Source organism: Phaenicophaeus curvirostris, chromosome 5 (genome assembly GCF_032191515.1).
Source record: "Phaenicophaeus curvirostris isolate KB17595 chromosome 5, BPBGC_Pcur_1.0, whole genome shotgun sequence".
NCBI lineage: Eukaryota > Metazoa > Chordata > Aves > Cuculiformes > Cuculidae > Phaenicophaeus > Phaenicophaeus curvirostris.
In genome coordinates this window covers 21734557-21754719 of record NC_091396.1, presented here as the reverse complement: position 1 = coordinate 21754719, position 20163 = coordinate 21734557, and the positions used below count along the sequence as shown (strand labels likewise).

At 39.9% G+C, this 20163-nt stretch overlaps 1 protein-coding gene across 1 annotated transcript in view; it reads right to left on the bottom strand.

Annotated features, from left to right (window-relative positions):
* Nucleotides 1–263: 263 nt before the first annotated feature.
* The window catches only part of RTF1 (RTF1 homolog, Paf1/RNA polymerase II complex component), a 31101-nt gene continuing 11201 nt past the window's right edge, over nucleotides 264–20163 (bottom strand). The window contains exons 3-18 of the mRNA XM_069857905.1: nucleotides 19370–19517; nucleotides 17619–17823; nucleotides 15444–15558; nucleotides 13353–13464; nucleotides 11385–11520; nucleotides 10617–10794; nucleotides 9645–9727; nucleotides 8384–8471; nucleotides 8187–8294; nucleotides 7535–7612; nucleotides 6261–6382; nucleotides 5842–5899; nucleotides 5204–5281; nucleotides 4010–4105; nucleotides 3607–3718; nucleotides 264–3057 (exon numbers count right to left, since the gene is read on the bottom strand). Coding sequence (XP_069714006.1) covers nucleotides 2951–3057; nucleotides 3607–3718; nucleotides 4010–4105; nucleotides 5204–5281; nucleotides 5842–5899; nucleotides 6261–6382; nucleotides 7535–7612; nucleotides 8187–8294; nucleotides 8384–8471; nucleotides 9645–9727; nucleotides 10617–10794; nucleotides 11385–11520; nucleotides 13353–13464; nucleotides 15444–15558; nucleotides 17619–17823; nucleotides 19370–19517 — 1824 coding nt within the window. The 3' untranslated portion in view covers nucleotides 264–2950. The remainder of the gene's footprint in view (nucleotides 3058–3606; nucleotides 3719–4009; nucleotides 4106–5203; nucleotides 5282–5841; nucleotides 5900–6260; nucleotides 6383–7534; nucleotides 7613–8186; nucleotides 8295–8383; nucleotides 8472–9644; nucleotides 9728–10616; nucleotides 10795–11384; nucleotides 11521–13352; nucleotides 13465–15443; nucleotides 15559–17618; nucleotides 17824–19369; nucleotides 19518–20163) is intronic.

Sequence of the window (20163 nt, the reverse complement as noted above, 5' to 3'; positions counted from 1 at the left end):
AAGTCTGTGGTTCTAGTGAGACATGACAGAGGAGCAAGTGAACGGACCTTCCAAGAGGCTCCATTTGATCCTAGTGATAAACAGCAACTCCAGTGGTTGAAGAGTGAACCAGGAGTCAACAGCCACTCTTGCAAAAGAGGGGACTTTTCATAGCATTTTAAATAAAATGATCCAGACTGATAAATGAAGTGTCAGTTTCTCAAAACAGCAAACTCTAGGCAGGAAACCCTTAGCATCTCAGATCAAGGGATAAACAATCAACCTTATTAAACCAACAAACCAAGTTTATTTATAGAAGTCTGTACAATTGTGATGAACTATGCTAGGACACCAATGAAACAAAGTAAACAAATCTCTCCCTCTCTCTAGGAGCAGGAGGTATAGTCACTCACCTTTACATGCACTTAAAGGAAAAAAAGATTACAGCTTTCATACACAGTTCTGTAACTATTCAAGAGTACTCTTGATGGATTATTCTCAATAGAAGAGGTTTGCACGATAATTTACTGACTGTTGCCTTTTAAAAAAAGTATTTCAGCAAAACCAGAGCCTTTGAGAGGCTAAGTGGCAGTTTCATAGTTGCAAGTAACTAGGACATAGTCCATCATTCAGATCTGTATTGTTAACTCACTGCATCCCTGTTTCAGTTGTCTCCAGTAAAAGTTAATTGCAACACTGTACAGGTTGTATTCATCAACATTTTGGCCATAGCTGAGATTATTCTTGTGTTACCAAATGTATGCCTAAAATCAATACATCAAGGGCAAGCATATTACAAAATAATGAATTTTACTCAATTTTACCTTTAGAGACACTTGTCACTGCACCTCAGAGCTCAGAGGCATTTTTCTGTAAAAATCATTTCCTGAATCGTTTGATTTTGCAATTATTTCTGCAAAGCATTGGAGAGTGGTTATTTTGAAAACTGGCTATTATAAATAACTTCAGGGTGTTTATTACAAATCTGTAATACCATTGAAGCTGTTAAAAAAATCATATCAAATGCATATCTACACAGTGAATCACAATGCCTCCTATGAAGTTATCACAGTAGATTCCAAAAATCCACTCTTAGAAAGTTAAACATACATATATGTGAAAGCCTACTACAGCTCCAGAGAAGCTGCCAAAATAGGCCAAATAAAGGAATCTGATTACATATTTACAGAATAACCCACGTTTCCAAAATCTATTGTCTATTCTGTAAATAAGTGTTAAAGGATTCCTAATTACTTGTTTAGATGGTAGGCGAGAGCTGCTTCATAGGTTGATTCTTTTTATGCACAGTCCATAGTACCAATCTGCACACAATTACATGATGTTTCTTTAAAGCTACTGTTAAAAAATGAAGAGAAAGTTAAATAAGAACTAGATTAAAGTTTCATTAAGAATCCAACAAGAAAGCATCAAACAGAGGTTTAAATGTAACCAGTGTAGGATTTCAGAAAAATAGTAATGCTCTGACACAAGAAGAGCATCAGCATTTTCCCTCTTCAGGGTCCCCCAGAAACATTCCTATCCAGTTCAGTGCTTAACTCATTATACATATACTGGTCTGAGTAGGAACAAACACGTGCTTGCACGCTTACCTGAACAAGGGCCTCTAATCTTTTAGGCTTCTAATTCTCTTTTAGTTTAGTTCTTAGCTCCATATATTCCATTGTATCTTGTTTGGAAAAGCTCCTTGTTAAATGTCACTTATTATTTACACTTTGATATTTATTTTTTTACACCTGAGTGATAATTTAGCTGTCACCTTGTGTCCAGTCAAATATTCCATAAAGCAATACAATTCTTGTGCTAGTGTTGCACTTGTAGCAGTTTACATATAAAAAAATGTGCATCAGCTACCTCTCATACATTACCCACTGACCTTTCCACTATGTCCTCACTGTGCCCTTCCTCTTGCACAAAATGCCTTTTTTTTTTAAAAAAAAAAATCATTTGTTTATAGAAGCCCCTTTTAAATGGTTCATAAAACAAGAAATTAAGTAAGCTGGAGCCCAGTGAAGACATGATGACTTAAATAATATTAATATTGGAAGTTTGGAGAAGAAATTAAAGCCCAACCAATGAGCACCCCATGGCCATTCCAGAAACAAGTTACTCCACTCAGTTTCAGTTGGAGACTCCGGATGTCCTATTGATGACAAGTTCCACATCAGGAGCCGTGTACCTCCCTCTCATCAGTTAAGTGTAAGTAAAGAAGGGAACATGAAGTTGAACAGCTATATCAGCCAAGTCGTTTTAGTAAGAAGAATCACATTTAATGAGTTTCTTTCTTGCAATTTCAGATGCTCAGGTACAGCTGGTAGAAATTCATAACAGCCGTAAAGAACTGTGACAGACGGATACAAATAGTACTGCAGCTTAAAAATGATAAAAAACACCTGAAAAAAAGTCACACAACCCTTCCAAAAAAATTTACACTTTGAACCTAAGCCAGTTTTTGAAGATTCCCTTCTCCAAAGCTAGGAGGAAGGAGGAAGAAGAGGAGGAAGAAAGTGCAGATGACCTTCCAGCCACAATGGTCTTGCGTCAACGTTTATTCACCGTGCCTGTGGTGGTATGTAAGGGGAGATCACCAAGTGCTGATTCTGTGACCACCAAGAGATTCCTATGGAAATCCAGACCTCAGGCTAATACTGAACACAGAGTGTGCCAACAAGTTGCATTGACAAAATAAAAGCAAAACTCAAACTAAAAGAAATGGGAAAACTCCAAGTAGCACAGATCCACATTTGTGAGGGGGGCAGGAAGAAAGGGCAAGAAGGGAGGTCTATACAGTAAATAGTTGAATGGTTTATGTTACAGATGACTGGCAGTTTTAAAGAGTCTCTTCCCAGCTCCATTGCTGCTCCAACCCAGAAGGGAGAACTGAAAAGGAAGGAAAAAAAAGTAGGACATAGTCATGGAGCATGCAGGATCAGAAGCAGCAGAGTGGGCATGCTCAAATAAGCCCCCGCCTCTTTTTGTAGTCCTCCAAATTCAATGATCGCCGAGGGGCACCATCTTTTGCTGGTGGAGCCTTGGAGGTGATGGCCAGTGCCTTAGATTCTGTTGGAGATAAGAAATAAGTGAGGAACAAAATACATGAAAACTGCAGATCTTTACTTGTTGCTTTTGCTGATAATTTCACCCCCAAATATTTGCCTTTTCTCTATCCACATAGCACAAACACAAATTATAGAACACTACATCAGACACCCAAAGCTTATCTGTCCTCAAAAGTCATTAAACAAATCAGCAAAGTAAGTATCGGTAGATATCAAGGCTTATTCAATACAACAATCTTGTCTGTTCCCCAAAGATTATGTGAGTCAAGTACTGTAGACTGGAAGAATATCCCAGAAAACAGTCACAATCTCCTTTTCTCCCTAGGCATTTGGAGCAAGGATATGGGGACATAAGTGTTTCAGTTTAATACAATACAGTTGTTCTTGTTCTCTCAATGGATGTCATTAGCACAAATGCTGCTCTCCCCAGTTCAAAACACTTGCCAAGATGGCAAACTGAGTTCTTGCTCCTGTTTTCAAAAGCCAACCAAATACGTTCTACCACAATGAACTGGACTATCCCACCCCCAAACTCAGCTGAAACACCTACCTGAACTGGGAACCTGAAGATCAATCTTCACATCAAAGTCATGCACTTTGAAAAGATCTTCCGAGAGGTCACTGGCTGATTTAGAGTTCACATCTTTATCCTTCCCTTGACCCTGAAATAAAAATTACAGGTAAGTTTCCAACCCTTATCTGTCCACATAAACAGAGATAAAAATGTGTTTTCCCCTCTTCTGTTACAAACATTCTTAGTTCAGCTTTCATGCTGCTAGAGAAATTTAGCTTTCTTTCCCCAAAAAAGAAAAAGCCGTTTCTTTTGTGCATTAATGCTCTACACGCCAACTATTTCTAGAGCTGAAGCATGCACATCTACTATTAGTCATAAGCTTCTAGAGCAAAACGGTGACAGTAGGAGAAACGCAACAGGGACAGAAATGGAAACTTGCCTTACTCATGTCCTTTGGAGCATCTGGTAATACACCAGACCCGTATTTTGCATTTAGCTGGGCAAGGATGGCAGCTTGGACAGCAGGATCTCTGGACTGCAGAGAAGAAAAAGGGAAAAAATGGAAATCACAGTATATGAATTGGCAAAAATTATACTGCGACTTTGTTAAACTGGCACTCGTATCCATGAATCTAAACCCTAAAAGTCTGCAGAGTTAGCCCAGTTTTCAGCATCTCGGAGACAGCTGAAATCATCCTGATACCAGTACAACGAATCTGACAGTAATGCACTAAAAGTTATCGTTCAGAAAATCTCTCTTTGAGAAAATGAGAAACACATTTTTTTTAATATAGTTTGCTCCTGTGACTATTGCTAGATCTATTTGCTTTCAGCTTGCATTTCTGGCTTGAAATACTCTACTAGGGAGCAGAAATCTTTAGAAGATATTTCCTTTATATCGTAGCTGCCTACCATAATAAAGCTACTCAGTTACAATTCTTTTCTAATAAAGACTACAACAGAAGAAATCATTTAATTCAAGCCCTGCAATAAAATTCCTTTTCTATTCCCTTGCCAGTTTGTGGAAACTGACGAAATACAACCACATCAGATTTTTAAGAACTAACACCAGAACCATATACTGTGTTAGAACAGGGCTCAACGCAGACGAATTGCTTAGAAGTAGGAGCTGATCGCCTTGCTATCCGTCATTTATACAGGGACTGCAGCGGCAGGTTTTGTCACAGTGTCAAGGGAGAAGTTTGCATTAAATCACTATCCATCACAGGTCCAAAATGTCTGGTCTCCTCATTCCTTTCACAGACTTTTAAAGGAAGTTTCATTTAATTAGAAACTAAACTCACACTGAAGCAAACTGCCTTCCCAGAGCTGACTAAATCTGAGTAATTCTACACAGAAGAACAAACCTAAACCACAGTTGCTTCTCTACGTATGTACTCACATTACTTATGTCTTTCAGATTTTGCATTAAAAAAAGAAAATTGTTTTTTTCCTTCTTTTGGAATAGTGAGAGCAGGATCTCACTCAAGTATATCTCACCCCAACATTTGAAGCATTAATAGCATATGGCACAGTTGGGAATGAATATAAACAACATTTTCCTTCCTACTCTATGTATTGCATTGCTTTCTGCTTCTTTGCAAATAGACTAAAATGAACTTAAGCATCTTACATTAGACACTATCGTGGGCTTGCACTGCCGCCTGGTAAAGGGGTCCATTTGTTGGTTTTTCATACTATGACTTTCAGCCTAAAGAAAAAGCACATGGTTTTGCAGAGTTAGCTACTTGAACCCTTGTATATCCTCCCACAGCACCCCATCCATGCAAGCACCCATCAGCTATGTATAACAACACGAACAGAGGAAAACCAGCAACAGCATTATAGACCAAAAAGATTTTGACACACCCACAGTCCTATGCTTCACAGGCCAAAACTGTACTTTTTGAATATAACACAGAAAACGGGTACACACCTCGGGTTAGTTAAGGTTTAACCATTAATTAACAAGCTTAAATTTTTCCTTAACAGAGATGTCATTGCAAGGAATTATATTTCCTTTACTATTTGATTCTCTGACGTCTCCTTTCTGATTTCTTTCCCATACAAAATGCACTAAGTCATCATTACAGTCTGCAATCTGCAATTGAGCTGACCAAAAGGATAAAATAGTCTGCCTTAAAATCATGTCATTTGCCTATACAGAAGATTTTATGGATCATCGAAAAAAATTAACTTCACCATGCAATTATCACCCTTTGCATCATTTCATGTCTACTTGTACAGAAATATTAATGCAGCACTATTTACCACAAGAGCCTTCTCAGACTCAACGATATTCCACTCTCTATTTCTCTGGTTGATGTAACTGCAGAATGGAAAAAAGGAGGGTGGGGGAAAGAAAAAGAAAGTGACTGTCATTTATCAACAAAACACCCAACAGCATTCTTGCAGCTTCATCCTGATCACAAAATACTCTTACTGCAATGGAACTGCTACCTGGGACACGTGCGAGAGTTTATATTTCTGACAGTTTTCACTGCCTTGCATCTGTCATTCAGCTAAGATATGGAAATGCTAATAGAGCCATGATACACATTTCATCAATATACTGTACAGGAAAGAAGAGACAATTCTTGCAGTTAAATTGCTACTGCATTAGTTTCACTTCTCCCTGTATTTTCATTGCTACTACTTAAGAAAGAAAATCCCCAATATCTGTTTCTTACCTGATTGCAGAGATGTTTTTTGTTCGTTGACGATCCAGGGCCTCTGCTCTCTCTTCAAGTTCATTAAGCTGATCTTGAATCTGTTTGGCCTTATCTTGGTCCCCCAAGTCCTCAGCCATAGCCTTCAACCAAACAGTAACTTGTTAAACATTACCCTACCACCAAGCTAGAAACATGAGGGGTAGACTCATGAATCAGCCAGCTAACCACATACCAGTTGCAAGTGCTCTACACTGTATGGTAAGAATACAACAAAGAGCTAAACTCTCCTGAAATAGCTTAAATAGGTTGAAGGCAAATTGGGACTGAAGAATTCTGAAAACCTCTGAAATCCCTTGAACTCAGGAAGACACAGAACACTAGCCCCAGCATAGGGAGGGCAAGTCAGTCAGATGATTTAAGTTACAAGTTTGATTAAAATTTAGTATCGCTATTTACTGGCTCAGGAAAAGAATGATTATTTCTGCAAAGGTCAGTTGCCACTGTTTTTCAGGGAGTTGGATTGTTCCCTACCACATCCCCAAGCAACAACAGGGGCTTATTGTGCCACCTGGTGACAACAAAGAGCAATTCCACTCCGCTGCAATGAAAACCTAACAACTTGCATATTCCTGCATAGTAAAACAATGACCAAATAATACAGTTAAGCCAAAGCACATAGAATTAAATATTAATGCAAACTCTGTTATTACTGCACATGAAGCAGAACGTCTTGAAAAAGGCCTGCACAAATAAAACCAACCAAAACATGTTATGATTTCTTGACTTCTCAGCTTTGGCTTCTCTCAGCACATATTTGTTCAGGTAAGTCTACGCGTACAATAGTTCAGCAGCAAGTAAACCTTCCAGGAACATATTCTTTTCCATATAAATTACTGTCAATAAAGTGACAATTCAGTCATCCCTGAGTAAGAGATACATTGTCATGATTCTTATTTTTCCCCTTTTAAGAAGTATAGGAAAATCAACTTTCAAATGTTATTATGGGATATTCTGGGAAAAGAAACGAAAAAGAAAAGTTTCAAAAGCAGATCATCTTGTTTAAAGGACACAGGAGACAGCTATAATTGTTGGCAATTGCCCTTAGAAAAAGAACATGAAAGCTTTAACTGGGTTCTAAGTGCTCTGAACTCAGCAATGAACCTTGAGATCCACATTTTAGCTGTGCAGTCACAGTCAAGCTTACTGCTGACTACTGTCAAAATCCAGATGAGCCTCAGTTCTTCAGAATAAAATGCTGCATTAAAGCTTGTGGAAATAATCTCATCTCTCACCTTCTCCTTTAACAGCTGAGTTTTCTTCATAGCATAATTTGGAGGTGCTTTTCTGAATCTTTCCTTCTCTTTCACAATCTGTAAGATGCAGAGGAAACAGCAATTGTGAATATGCAAATATGGAAGTCTATTTCAATACCTCGATAACAGAAGCAATAGGTCAATAACACCTAAGAAACGTACTTACTGGCACAGAATTTTACTCATGCTCTCTCTGCTGCATTTTTAAGTTTGTGAATCGGTAATGAGTTACAGCTCCATTCTCCTCAGTTATGACCTACAAAAATCTGACGCTAATCACCCTTGGTAAGCATTAAGCAAGTATTAAACTACAGAAGCAGTGATAAATGCATCTATCAGGATGCTGTTAGTTTTTTGGAACTTGAGAACTAAGCTGCCACACGCAGGTGTTCACAGCTCTGCAACTCACGTTGAAGAGGATATAACAGGGCACGACAGATGAAGTAAGGCAGAAGTGAGTGCTGGATCATCTAGCCACTCTATTCAGTTATGCAACTTCATTGTGAGCCTTTTATTTTCTTCTTAGGAAGCTAATACCACAATCATGTAGCTTTTTAACAGCCAGCGCTCTACTCCACAAGTTCTGCCACCTTTAAGCACTGCCACAGCCTTATTAAAACACACTGTTTACCTCCTCAATGTCCTGGTCATTGAACTTGTAGTTGAGTGCTTCTTTGATGGAGACTTCCTTCTTGTTTATCTCATCTAGTGTGGGTAGCTGCATCCCAGCAGAGAACATCTAAACAAAAGAGACAAACAGCTTACTTTCCACTTCAAGTATTCTTGACAGAAGGCTGCTAAAAGGAAAACGAAGTCTGGCAGACTTACCGCTTCCTTCCACTTCATAAACTCACTTTCAGTAAATTCCTGATTTGAGACAAACTCCAAACGAAACACACGCGAATCATTGCCATGCCTGCAAAAACAAAGCATAACAACATCCTCCTCTGATGGTAATGAGCCGCGATCTTGGACCTATAGGTGTAAACTGATTCAAGACACCCAAAACCAGATGATTAAGGCTACTCTTGTAGCTTGCATGCTATCTATTCCTAACTTCAGCCAGATCAGCCACAGTTAACAAGAGCTGTGAGTAGCAGTGTGGAGGAATACCAGACAGGAAAACGTCACTCAATTGTAGTAGTAAAACCCTCAGGAGAAAACAGAAACAGATCTCTCACACCTAAATCTTTTATACCCTACTTGGTGACTCATGGTATGATCTTTGGAGAAACAAAGTTCCTTAATGTTTGGACCTTTAAGCAGTACTGAACTGCACAATGCTGGAGCTGACCTCTATCTAATTTTCCATCTTTGCAATCAAAAGCCAAAAATCCCTAAATGTTTTCTGCAGAGCACTACCTTTAGCACTACCAGATAAACTACTAAAATGCTAGCAGCCAATACTAAAATTGCCATGGTGTAAATTTCATGTAAAGCATGGAGCTCTCCTGAGGTAACGCAAGAAGTTATTGAACATTACAATGGATTTAGGTTAAGATTAATTTTTTTTTTTTTACACACTTGCACATATGTGCATTCTTCATATGCCGTCCTGTTCCTCTCAAGTGGTTAATGTCCTTTTGTTTTATCTCACCAGGACGTTCTAAGTGTTAACCTCTACCTCACCAATCTTATAAGGGCCATAAGGACAACTGAGATATCCAAAGCTACGTTCAGATTTTTCCCTCCAAAGTACCATTTTGTGTTGCAACATGTATGCCGGGCTTAATCATGTATGCCTTATAATCAGATGTAAGAAATAAGTATCTTCTAACGACAGTGGAAAAAAGACATAGAATACTGCAAAGCCCAAGAGGCATATACAAAAAAATCATGGGTTATTAACACAAAGTGCTCAAATGTCAACACAATCACAATTCTCTGTATGAGGGTTTTTTTTAATGATTTCCATTATGCCCAAGTGGAAAAAAGCCCAAACAAACCCAACCCTGACATTCTAGCAGTGAGCAGCATGGCAAAGCCTAATCTTCTCTTTAGCTTTTATCTCCGAGCCACACACAGAATGTTATTTGCTATGAAAATGACACTGATTCACAAGCAGATAACGATCGCTTTCGTATCTTACCGCAACTGTAGTCCTTTGTTTGTTCGGGTACCACCAAGCTGGTAAACCTTTGCAGTCTCTACCACACCAGTTATTTCAGCAACCTGTATCAGAGTAAAATACACAAAAGGAAGGATGCCAGAGGGTTTTTTTTTTATTGTGTTCCTGGAATACATCTGGCATATTCAAACCTTTTCACTAGAGATCAAAAACCTTAATCTAACTAGCTTAGTCTGTACCTAGACTAAGGAAAGTAAGACCCTTCAGTGTACATTATCACATATTGAATTAGTTGATTTATGCATCACCTTTGAGTTGGCAAATTATATCATCTGAAAGCCTGATGCAGTTTTCCTTATCTTGTCAGTCTTGACCAAGCGGTGTATGTGTTCCTGCTTCTCCTATTTCCTATTCAATTAATGCTGGTTTGAGTTAATGCACATCCTAAATGAAATATCCCAATGCTGCTCACAAACACAGTCCCTCTAGGGACTGTTTAAACGCAATTTGAGAGAATATTATTGCAGCCTATGATTGTACAGTTACAAAAATGAAATGGAAAAAGCATGTTCTCAATTATTGTCTCTTCCGAGGCACACTGATGTACTAGAACTCATTGTAAAAACAAAAAACAAAAAAAACCCCAAAAAAACAACAAACAACAAAACCCAAGACCACAAAATAATGTGAGAACTTTCCCAGAAATAAGGAGGGAATGTTACTCATCCTTACTTGGTCAAAGCAGAATCCTGAACTTCCGTTTGCAATACAAACAATGAGACAAGACAGCATGAACCAAAGCTGGAAGAACAGGCTTTGTTAGTGCTCCCTCTTCACCTAGCTGGTCCCATAGATTTATTTTGTGTTTTCTCGTTATAAGCAATCTTTCTGCATTAATCACTTGAATTATCACAGGTACTCAAGAACTGCTAAGCTGCAAATAGTTCATTACAGCACTATAGAAAGAACTAAATCTGTTGTAACTAAACTCACCCGATAGACAGGTTTGCTGTTGTGATTTCCAATGCCAATACGGACAAAGCAGCCAGTGACTGTCTTGGCAAAGAAGGGCATATGACACCAGCGTTCCAGTTTATGTCGTGATAACCGTACTCTGTTCAGCTCTTCAGGCAAGGACACTGGCTGGGACTTAGGAGGAATTTCTTCTTTCCTGATTTAGGAAAAGCAAGAAGAAATAAGGAAGAAAAGTAGAGACATAATCACCAAAAAAGGAGTTCCAAGAAAGGTACAACATGACTGCTATTTTTAAATTACGAGTAAAAGGAATGATTCTTCATGCGCTTGTTGAGTGTAAATATCTGAATTTAGCGCTCATCAGAAAGGCTTAACACAAAGTCCCAAACTTGTGACCCATTGCCCCCACTACCCACAAAGCCTCACACACCAAGACAGTTTTTAGGCCAGTCCTTTAAGAGAAGCCAGCACCCATCTCTGCTCTGCTGACATGCCGGGGTTCTGTGACTGCCAAGCTATAGGACTAACCAAATTTGTAAACAGTGTAAATGGGGCCAAGGTAACAGCACGGAACTGAAGCTGCGAACCTATCCAGGATAAAACAGTCCCATGCACCACGATATAGAAACCAAGGACTCAAATCTGAGCAATGCAAGCGTGCCCAAAGGCAAAACCGCTTTAGAAACAACAAACTGCACCCAAACCACCCCCTAAAATAGCATGAAACGAATCTCTGTTTTTGAACACATACCTATAAGTAATCATAGTCCACTGTTTACTACTTACTCTTCCTCTTCATCAGAGGATGAAGATCTGGATGAGCGATCACTTTTCTCACTAGACTTATCATCCTCTTCCTCCTCTTCATCATCAGAGTACACTTCACTAGTTTTTAATGGCTGTTTTTTTGCAAGCAATTCAGCTGCGGAAAAGAGGATAGATAAAGGAAAAGCAAGATGTAAATTTTTCATGAAAGTTTCCCTTTAGAGCTGAAACCTTATTGTTGGGTTGGCTTGTTTTGGTTTTTTTTTTTTTTTAAATAAAAGGCAGATAGCCATTAATTTTATGGTGGAAACAAGTGCCACACGTTCAAATCCACTAGGGAGCTAAGCACTCCACTATATATACTCAAAGAAAGAAATCAAATATTTAAGAGCATCTTAAAACTGGTTGGATGGCCGGGCCCAGAGAGTGGTGGGAAATGAAGTTAACTCCAGCTGGAGGCCAGTTACAAGTGGGGTTCCCCAGGGCTCAGTGCTGGGTTCAGCCCTGTTCAATGTCTTTATCAATGACCTGGATGAAGGCATTGAGTGCACCCTTAGCAAGTTTGCAGATGACACTAAGCTGGGTGGAAGCGTGGATCTGCTGGAGGGCAGGGAGGCTCTGCAAAGGGATCTGAACAGGCTGGACCGCTGGGCTGAGACCAATGGCATGAGGTTTAACAAGGCCAAATGCCGGGTCCTGCACTTGGGGCACAACAACCCTGTGCAGTGCTACAGACTAGGAGAAGTCTGGCTAGAAAGCTGCCTGGAGGAGAGGGACCTGGGGGGTGTTGGTCGACAGCCGACCGAACATGAGCCAGCAGTGTGCCCAGGTGGCCAAGAAGGCCAGTGGCATCTGGGCTTGTATCAGAAACAGCGTGACCAGCAGGTCCAGGGAGGTTATCCTCCCTCTGTACTCGGCACTGGTGAGGCCGCTCCTCGAATCCTGTGTTCAGTTCTGGGCCCCTCACCACAAGAAGGATGTTGAGGCTCTGGAGCGAGTCCAGAGAAGAGCAACAAAGCTGGTGAAGGGGCTGGAGAACAGGCCTTATGAGGAGCGGCTGAGAGAGCTGGGGTTGTTTAGCCTGGAGAAGAGGAGGCTGAGGGGAGACCTCATTGCTCTCTACAACTACCTGAAAGGAGGTTGTAGAGAGGAGGGTGCTGGCCTCTTCTCCCAAGTGACAGGGGACAGGACAAGAGGAAACGGCCTCAAGCTCCGCCCAGGCAGGTTTAGGTTGGACATTAGGAAAAAATTTTTCACAGAAGGGGTCACTGGGCACTGGCACAGTCACCTTCCCTGGAGGTGTTTAAAGGACAGGTAGATGAAGTGCTGTGGGGCATGGTTTAGTGATTGATGGGAATGGTTGGACTCGATGATCCAGCGGGTCCTTTCCAACCCAGTGATTCTATGATTCTATCTTAAATTTCAGTTGTACTTATCTTTAGTATCCCAACTTGACTGCACATCACAATACAAGCTGGGCATAGCAAATGGATCTACAAGGTAAAACTATCACCATCAGACTTGCTATTTTGCAAGTTAAATAAACAACTTCATATTTGTTGAGGACCACATCAAAAGCCAGTAGAGTAACAAAAAGGGTTGCATCGAAAGTGCAGCAAGATGGACGTGATGACGTGCCGTGAAGAAACAAGCAAATGTAGACAAGGTAGCACAAGTATAATCCATAGGGTTCGGGTGGTTCAGAGATTAAATAATAGAATCTAAACGACCAATTCAATGGACTGCAATGAAAGCTTGGTTTGTTTTCAGATCACTCTGGGGAGAAGCACTGAGGAGGAATACAGCATCAGTGGAGCCAAACAATATCCTAGGTGGTCACATTGGGCAAAAGACCAGGGAAAACAAAGAAAAAGAATTCATTCACTCCAAGCTGTAGGACTTTTGTATTAATTAGAAACAGGAAGTAGCACTTTCAGAAAGCTGTAATAACGCCACAAAAGATGTAGCAATAGCCACACACTTTCATACCTGTTCTGTTCTTCCTTTTCTCTCTTTCTGCTTTCAGCTCCTCCATGGCCTGAGATTTCTTGTCTAGCTTCTCATCCCGCTTTGATCGCCGCTCTTTGTTATGTGACGTGACCTAAAACCATGCACACAGTCCCTCAACACCAAGTGCAATCCATAAATTGAAATGCATTAAAACAAAGATTGTTTGCAGGCTTTGAAAACATTTCAAGTAGAAACTATTAACAAACTCAATTTTTAAAACAGATTTTTTCAAGTTCATTTTTACAGAGGCTAGGAAGAGGGAAATCAATCTGAAGCTTATTTCTTTTTCCTGCTCTGTATCAAAAATAATGAACATATTTACACTTCAACATTCCTGCCATCAAGTCTTAGTCTCAAAATTCCTCCTTAAAGATAAAAAAGGACTAGAGAAATAAAATGGAAGTAATTCTGCAACCAACAAGTACTGAAGAAGAATTGGATGAACATTCTTCTGATTTTCTTCTCCTTCTGCAAGGTCAAATCAAAGCACTCGTTCTTATTTGGCAGTAAATAGGAAAGTTATGTTACAAAAATACTTAAAGCAGAAATAAAGTCGTGTAAAGTCTACAACATGGAAACAAATCTTAAGCCTTCTAATACTTTCCATTTCTAACAGGTGTATCTGGAATATCAGGTAGCACCTTCTATTATAAGCATAAGAGAGTCATTTGGAGCAAGTCAAAGTCATTTCTGGAAGGCACCATAAAGGAACTCTACATAAGATCCTTTTATATATGAATATACGTACACGCACCTACACATTATGCATTACGTATATGAACTGTATAAGTAGATACACATGTGTATATGTGGAGTTATGAGGTGTAGGTAGATGAGATTCACTCCACTTAACATGTGCCTCAGGTTAAACTAATCTCACCTAGTGTAAGTGTTAAACACAGATTTCACTAGAAAATAACATTGAGTGAATTGCCAGCTGGAGATGCCCTCCCTCTTTGCACAAAGATAGAGGCGACAAGTTCAAACAATTAACTAGTTCTCAGATGGGTAGAGTTAAGCAAGATTAAACCCATCCCATGCTGGGAGCCTACCTGCACAGACTCTATAAATAGTAAATGGCAGATGAACGGCTGAGAGCTGGGGTTGTTTAGCCTTGAGAAGAGGAAGCTGAGAGGAGACCTCATTGCTCTCTACCTGAAGGGAGGTTGCGGAGAGGAGAGAGCTGGCCTCTTCTCCCAAGTGACAGGACAAGAAGAAATGGCCTCAAGCTCCACCAGGGGAGATTTAGGCTGGACATTAGGAAAAAATTTTTCAGAGAAAGGGTCATTGGGCACTGGAACAGGCTGCCCAGGGAGGTGGTTGAGTCATCTTCCCTGGAGCTGTTTAAGGGATGGGTGGATGAGGTGCTGAGGGGCATGGTTTAGTGGTTGATAGGAATGATTGGACTCGATGATCCGGTGGGTCTCTTCCAACCTGGCGATTCTATGATTCTATGAAACTATCACCAGTTCAGCCACTTGAAACTACAGTTCCATTACAGAGGCCTCACCCAGAAAAGTGGTATTATCCTCATTCTGCTGGAGGTGAAAAAAATACGGAACTAATTCCACTCCTCCTAGAATTCAGGCTTTCCCTTGACATCCTTACCAGCAGAAACAAAGCATTCTTTCCAGAGTATGTGCATGCAAAATAACTAAATCAACAGCTGAGTTGAGTGGTTTCTGGCCTGCTCTCTCAAACTCTCACTTGCAAGAAAGACTTCATATCCAATGTTTCAGACCGAATGACAGAAGTCTGGCTAAAGAAACTGCAAAAGGTTGCTTTCCTGTTCTCATATAGGAAGACTACTACAGCACCTCTAGCTATAGCTACAACTTTGCATTTTTCATTAAAAGGAGTTACAAGCACATCCCTCAGCAGGCCTAAGATGTTGATTTCTTTACATGAACTGGAAATGCTACAGATAGCTTGAGAGTATAAATGAACTAAGTTCTGACCTGCTTATCACATTGGCACTAAGAGAAAACATTAGGGGCACAGAGAGGCAGCATCCTATCTCTTATTGCCAAGGGAAAAGGGTTTGTTACTAAGGGCAGTTTAATTTCCTACCTGGGATTCCTGGATCTGTGTGAGTTTTTTCTTCTCCTGCTCTTCTTCTTGCTTTTTCTTTTTCTCTTTCTTTTCTTTCTTCTTTGCTGTTTTTAGTTTCTTCTTGATTTCAAATCTAGTATCAGATATTGAAACAAAAAGAACATATGAAAGAATGCTCTCTCCAAGTAAGCAAAGTACTGCTCAGATGCTATCACACCTTAAGCTGTTAGTAGGCTCTAGGAAGCTTCCACTGCTTGCCCTAGATGGGTAACCCTTTAACTGCTAACCCTGTCCCCACTTCTCAAGCCCTCCCTTCCCCAAAGAAAACGAAGTGGAGAAAAGCTGAGTATAAAGAAGTGCAGGCTTACAGTTGACCTAAAGGGCACAGGAGACTACATAGTAATAGCCACTGCCCAGAAATCTGTCCTTACACCATCTTTGCCAAGATAGTGAGCATTGCATGCTGCCTCCAATTCTAAAAACAATTTGTTATTTCACAACATTTGACTCTCAACAGCTAAAGACTTGGTTGTTTAAAGCTCCTATCACGCTAACTTTTTCATGTTTAAATTCCATTTTTCTGCTAGCCTCAGTCTGTGTAAGAACAACAGCAAAGAAGTCAGAGAGTCGTCCTTTAGCAACTACATTCCAATGTACTCGGGTAGTTCAGTTTCTGCAGCCCAATTTAGGCATCTGCATTTCTACCTTCATGAAATATGTCACCCCAAAATCCTGTTTTCAGTCACTGTATTCAGAGGAGTAGTGATTTTGCTGGAACTGTCCTGTGACTGAGATTCCACTGCACCATGGACTGGTCATTGCTTTAGTCAAGTGTGCATATTGAAAAACACAAGCAAAAAAAGCACTTCATTTCCAATAACCAAGATATAAAATGTTATCCACATGCATACTACATGGTCCATTCTTCCTCAGTCCCTTACACCTGGATGTAGGCAAGTGCCAGGTGAGCTCATTTCCCTTTATGCTTTTAACATGAAGCCTAACACAGGGCACAGAAATTCTATCACACACACAATGCCTGTTGCAATCCCAATGAACTCGCAGTACAATATACGTACAAAGAGCTAGACAGTATTTTGAAGGATTCAACTTACCATAAAGTTAAACAACTCCCACCTCCCTTAGTCTACCTATCAACTTTTTTTTACATAGACCAGGACAAACTTGTTTAAGATTACTTCTGTAACTCAAGCTTAAATTCTTTAGCTTGTTTGTATCAAGTATTCTCTAGCATTCATTCCAAAAGAAAGGTATTTGGTTACTATGGAACAGCAAATTAAATGAAAAAAAGTATGGTGTCCTTCTACCTGATCTATATCCAATCTCTCACACATTCTGGTCCCTTTGAGGAAAGCAGAGTAGAGAAGGCACTAAAAGTATTATTAAAACCACTGACAGGCAGAGCTCTAACTAAGGCTTGGACAGTCTGGCATAGCTTGTATTGACATGATTTACGCAACAGACGTCCGTCCTCTAGAGAAATTTCTCAGCAAGTGAGAAGAGAGAAGTCACTGAAGAGGAAGAAAACTTACCCCACGTGTGCCAAATCTTTTCTGTTAGACACATGGGAAGAAAAATACCTTTACTACAAGGAGGCTGTCTGACAAGGCTGTTACAGTAACAAACCAACCCACAATCCTTAAAGTAGAAATCCACAACCAATCCTTGAAAATTACATATCCAACACCATTCCTTGTTATTTCATCTCTCACCTATTATGGCCCTGATCAGCTTCACATCCACATAGAGGCAACCCTAACACTGCTTTGCATTACATCATTGCTTTCTGAAAAATGCCAGAAGCTCATATGCACCTTACACTTTGTTTTGGCCTTTTTCCAAAGTATCAGTGTGTCACTAATACAGAAGAGAAAGCGTCCTTCTGGCATCTAGTGTGTGAAGCAGTAATATAGCTACAACGATCACTGACAGAGCCACGCATATTCAACAGCTGAAAAGCTTTCAGAAAGTAACACTTACAAGAACACACAGAATTCCCCCTGCATGCTTCTCAATTATCTACAAGGACAGTTTACATGTAAAATCTGCAATGAAGCTTAATTCACTTTATAGCGCTGAATGTTTGGACCCCAAGTACGAGAGCACAGTCAGCATGCTCTCCATGCAGCCTGTATGAAATTGCTACCAAATATCAACAGATATGAAATTCACCTTCTCTTTAGCACTTCTCTCTTCTCTATCCGGTTAAAAAGCTCCTGCTCTCTCTCCTTTTCTGTCATTTGTTCCAGTCGAGCTCGGTCTTCTTCATCTCCCATCAGATCTTCTCCATAGCCATCATGGAATTCCTCATCTTCAGATGAAGAATCTGAATCTGAGCTAGATGAGGAGCTGTTGCTTTCAGAGTCAGAAACTTCTCCTAGAACAAAAAACACAAGGCAGAGATTCAACTGTTTGCCCAATCGCTTCATTGTAGCGTGTTAGCAAAGGATATCAAGAATGAATTTTACACTTCTCTTCCTCTATACTAAAAGCATACATATAGTGAAAACTAACCCCAAAAGGAAATATTTTATTACCATACGATATGCATGCTAAAAACCCAATAAAATTAGTGGTACTACATGTGAACACAAACTGAGCTATAAGTAAAAATTCTCAGTAGAACAAGCAAGTTTTAGAAGGCCTTTTGGTTACTGTCTTAAGGGTAGATTTCTATGCCTGCATGCTTATGTTCCTGAGAAGTTGCTTATAGACCCATAATTTTCGAAGTGTGCACACACATCTCAAATGCTACTATTAACCACTACCAATGCTCCTCAATATAGCAACCTGAAGAATCAAAATTGGTCATTTGAAGACTGCAGGCAACTTTATCCTGTAAGTTATCAAGTTGAAACACACTACCCTCAGGACTGGTGAGGCTGCAATGCTACATCCATTACTGTAACAAGCCCTCCCGGTTACATACAGGCTTAGGGAACAGCCGACTACTCAATAATAGTGGATAACTACTTTTAAACTTGATTCAAGTTCAACTGCTTCGATTATCTCACCTAATTGACTACATTAGATCAAATTTAAAAAAGCAGACATTAGGAATCTTTCTTTCACTTTCATTCTGGTCTCAATATTTCTGGAAACTTCCACCTTTGTAACCTTACACTGCAAAAAAAAAACAAAATTTGATTTGTAAGCACTGAAACATACAGGTTCAGTCACTTCGTGCTTTGGTCTGTCTCTGCTGTGCTTAATATACTCAAAACTGTAGGCTACTTCAGGGTATTTCATATTCTTTCTTAAATTTGGCGTTTTTTAGTATGAATACAAATCACAACTGACCACCTGCAAACCTTCATGGGCATGATGAAAACAGGAAAAAGGAAAGGAAGTTTGCCCAGCACTGGAGCAGAATCAACATTCATGTAAGAAAAATCTGACAAAGTTACAGTAATGATTTTTCTTCTTCCATGTCAGTGTAAGTGTGCAAGAATCCCAATTCAAAGCATATACATACAAGATAAGCTCCTGTTGTCATCACACAATACTGTACACCTCTCCCTTTGTCATCACAAGATGTTTGGGAAGGGAAAATATGTCAACAGGAATAAAAGAAAACACTACCCACGCTACAGGTGGGACATGCTAGAAAGAAGACTTCTACAAGTGAAAGTCAAGTAACAAGATAGGTCATACATTCAGTCGAAACAGTACTTAGTGTTGTGGTTGTCACAGAGCGCTTACAGCAATGCTATCAATGATCTGGTGGGTCTCTTGCAACCTGGTTATTCTATGATTCTATATGCATTTCAAGATGCAGCAGGTTCAAGGATCATCCAGACTACCAGTAACACAAAAAAACCTCTTTGAAGGAGGTCTTTAACATCACCATCTAACATCACTCCCCAGTGTACACATAGAGGTAACTTCACTTGGAATGTCAGTAGATGCACGTGTTATCTTACCCTCTTCAGGTGCTGAGCTCTCAGCCGAGCTGTCTTTATCTGAGCTGCCTGAAGAGGCAGCTTTGTTTGTCTGTTTCTTCATGGCTCCTTTCTTCTCTGCCTTACCCGCTTTTCCCTTTTTTTTGTTTTTAGAACCTCCAACAGTCCACTGGAAGGAAAGAACAAAGAAAGCGATCATGAGACCCAAACGTCACTCTCTTCTCCCTCACCCAAAACACTGGAACAAAACCAACTGAGAAACAGTCCAACATCCGACAGCAACAAATCAATCATACAAAGAAAAAAAAAGAAGTTAATAGGGAACTTATCAAATGAAAGCATTTCACAAAGTTTTTTGTACTGGGGGGGGCTGTTGTGTCCTTACTTTGTTCAGTTATCAATGCAAGCCCACAGATGGTAGGACACCCCTTTTGAAAACAATGAAGACTTCAGAGCCTGCAATATCCATCAGGGGAAAAGAGGTACTGAAAATACTTCCCTAGGAAAATAATTTTAAACAAGTGTCCAACTGCATTAGCTTCAGTTTACTATTGTTAAACAGAAGCAATAGTTGTGTTTCCAAAACTACTTAATTCAAGAGCAGATTTTACATTTCATGAATGCACAAAAATTATACATGACAGTCTTTCCAAAAATGCCAGTTTCACCAAGAGTACATGGAGTCTGTATTTTTATGCAACAAACCAATAGCACACTCACTCACAGACAGTAGTGCCACGGCCTGCATCTACATACACAGGCTGGAATCAAATCAGAATCACATAACTCAGGAAAAGAAAAAAAAAATCAAATGT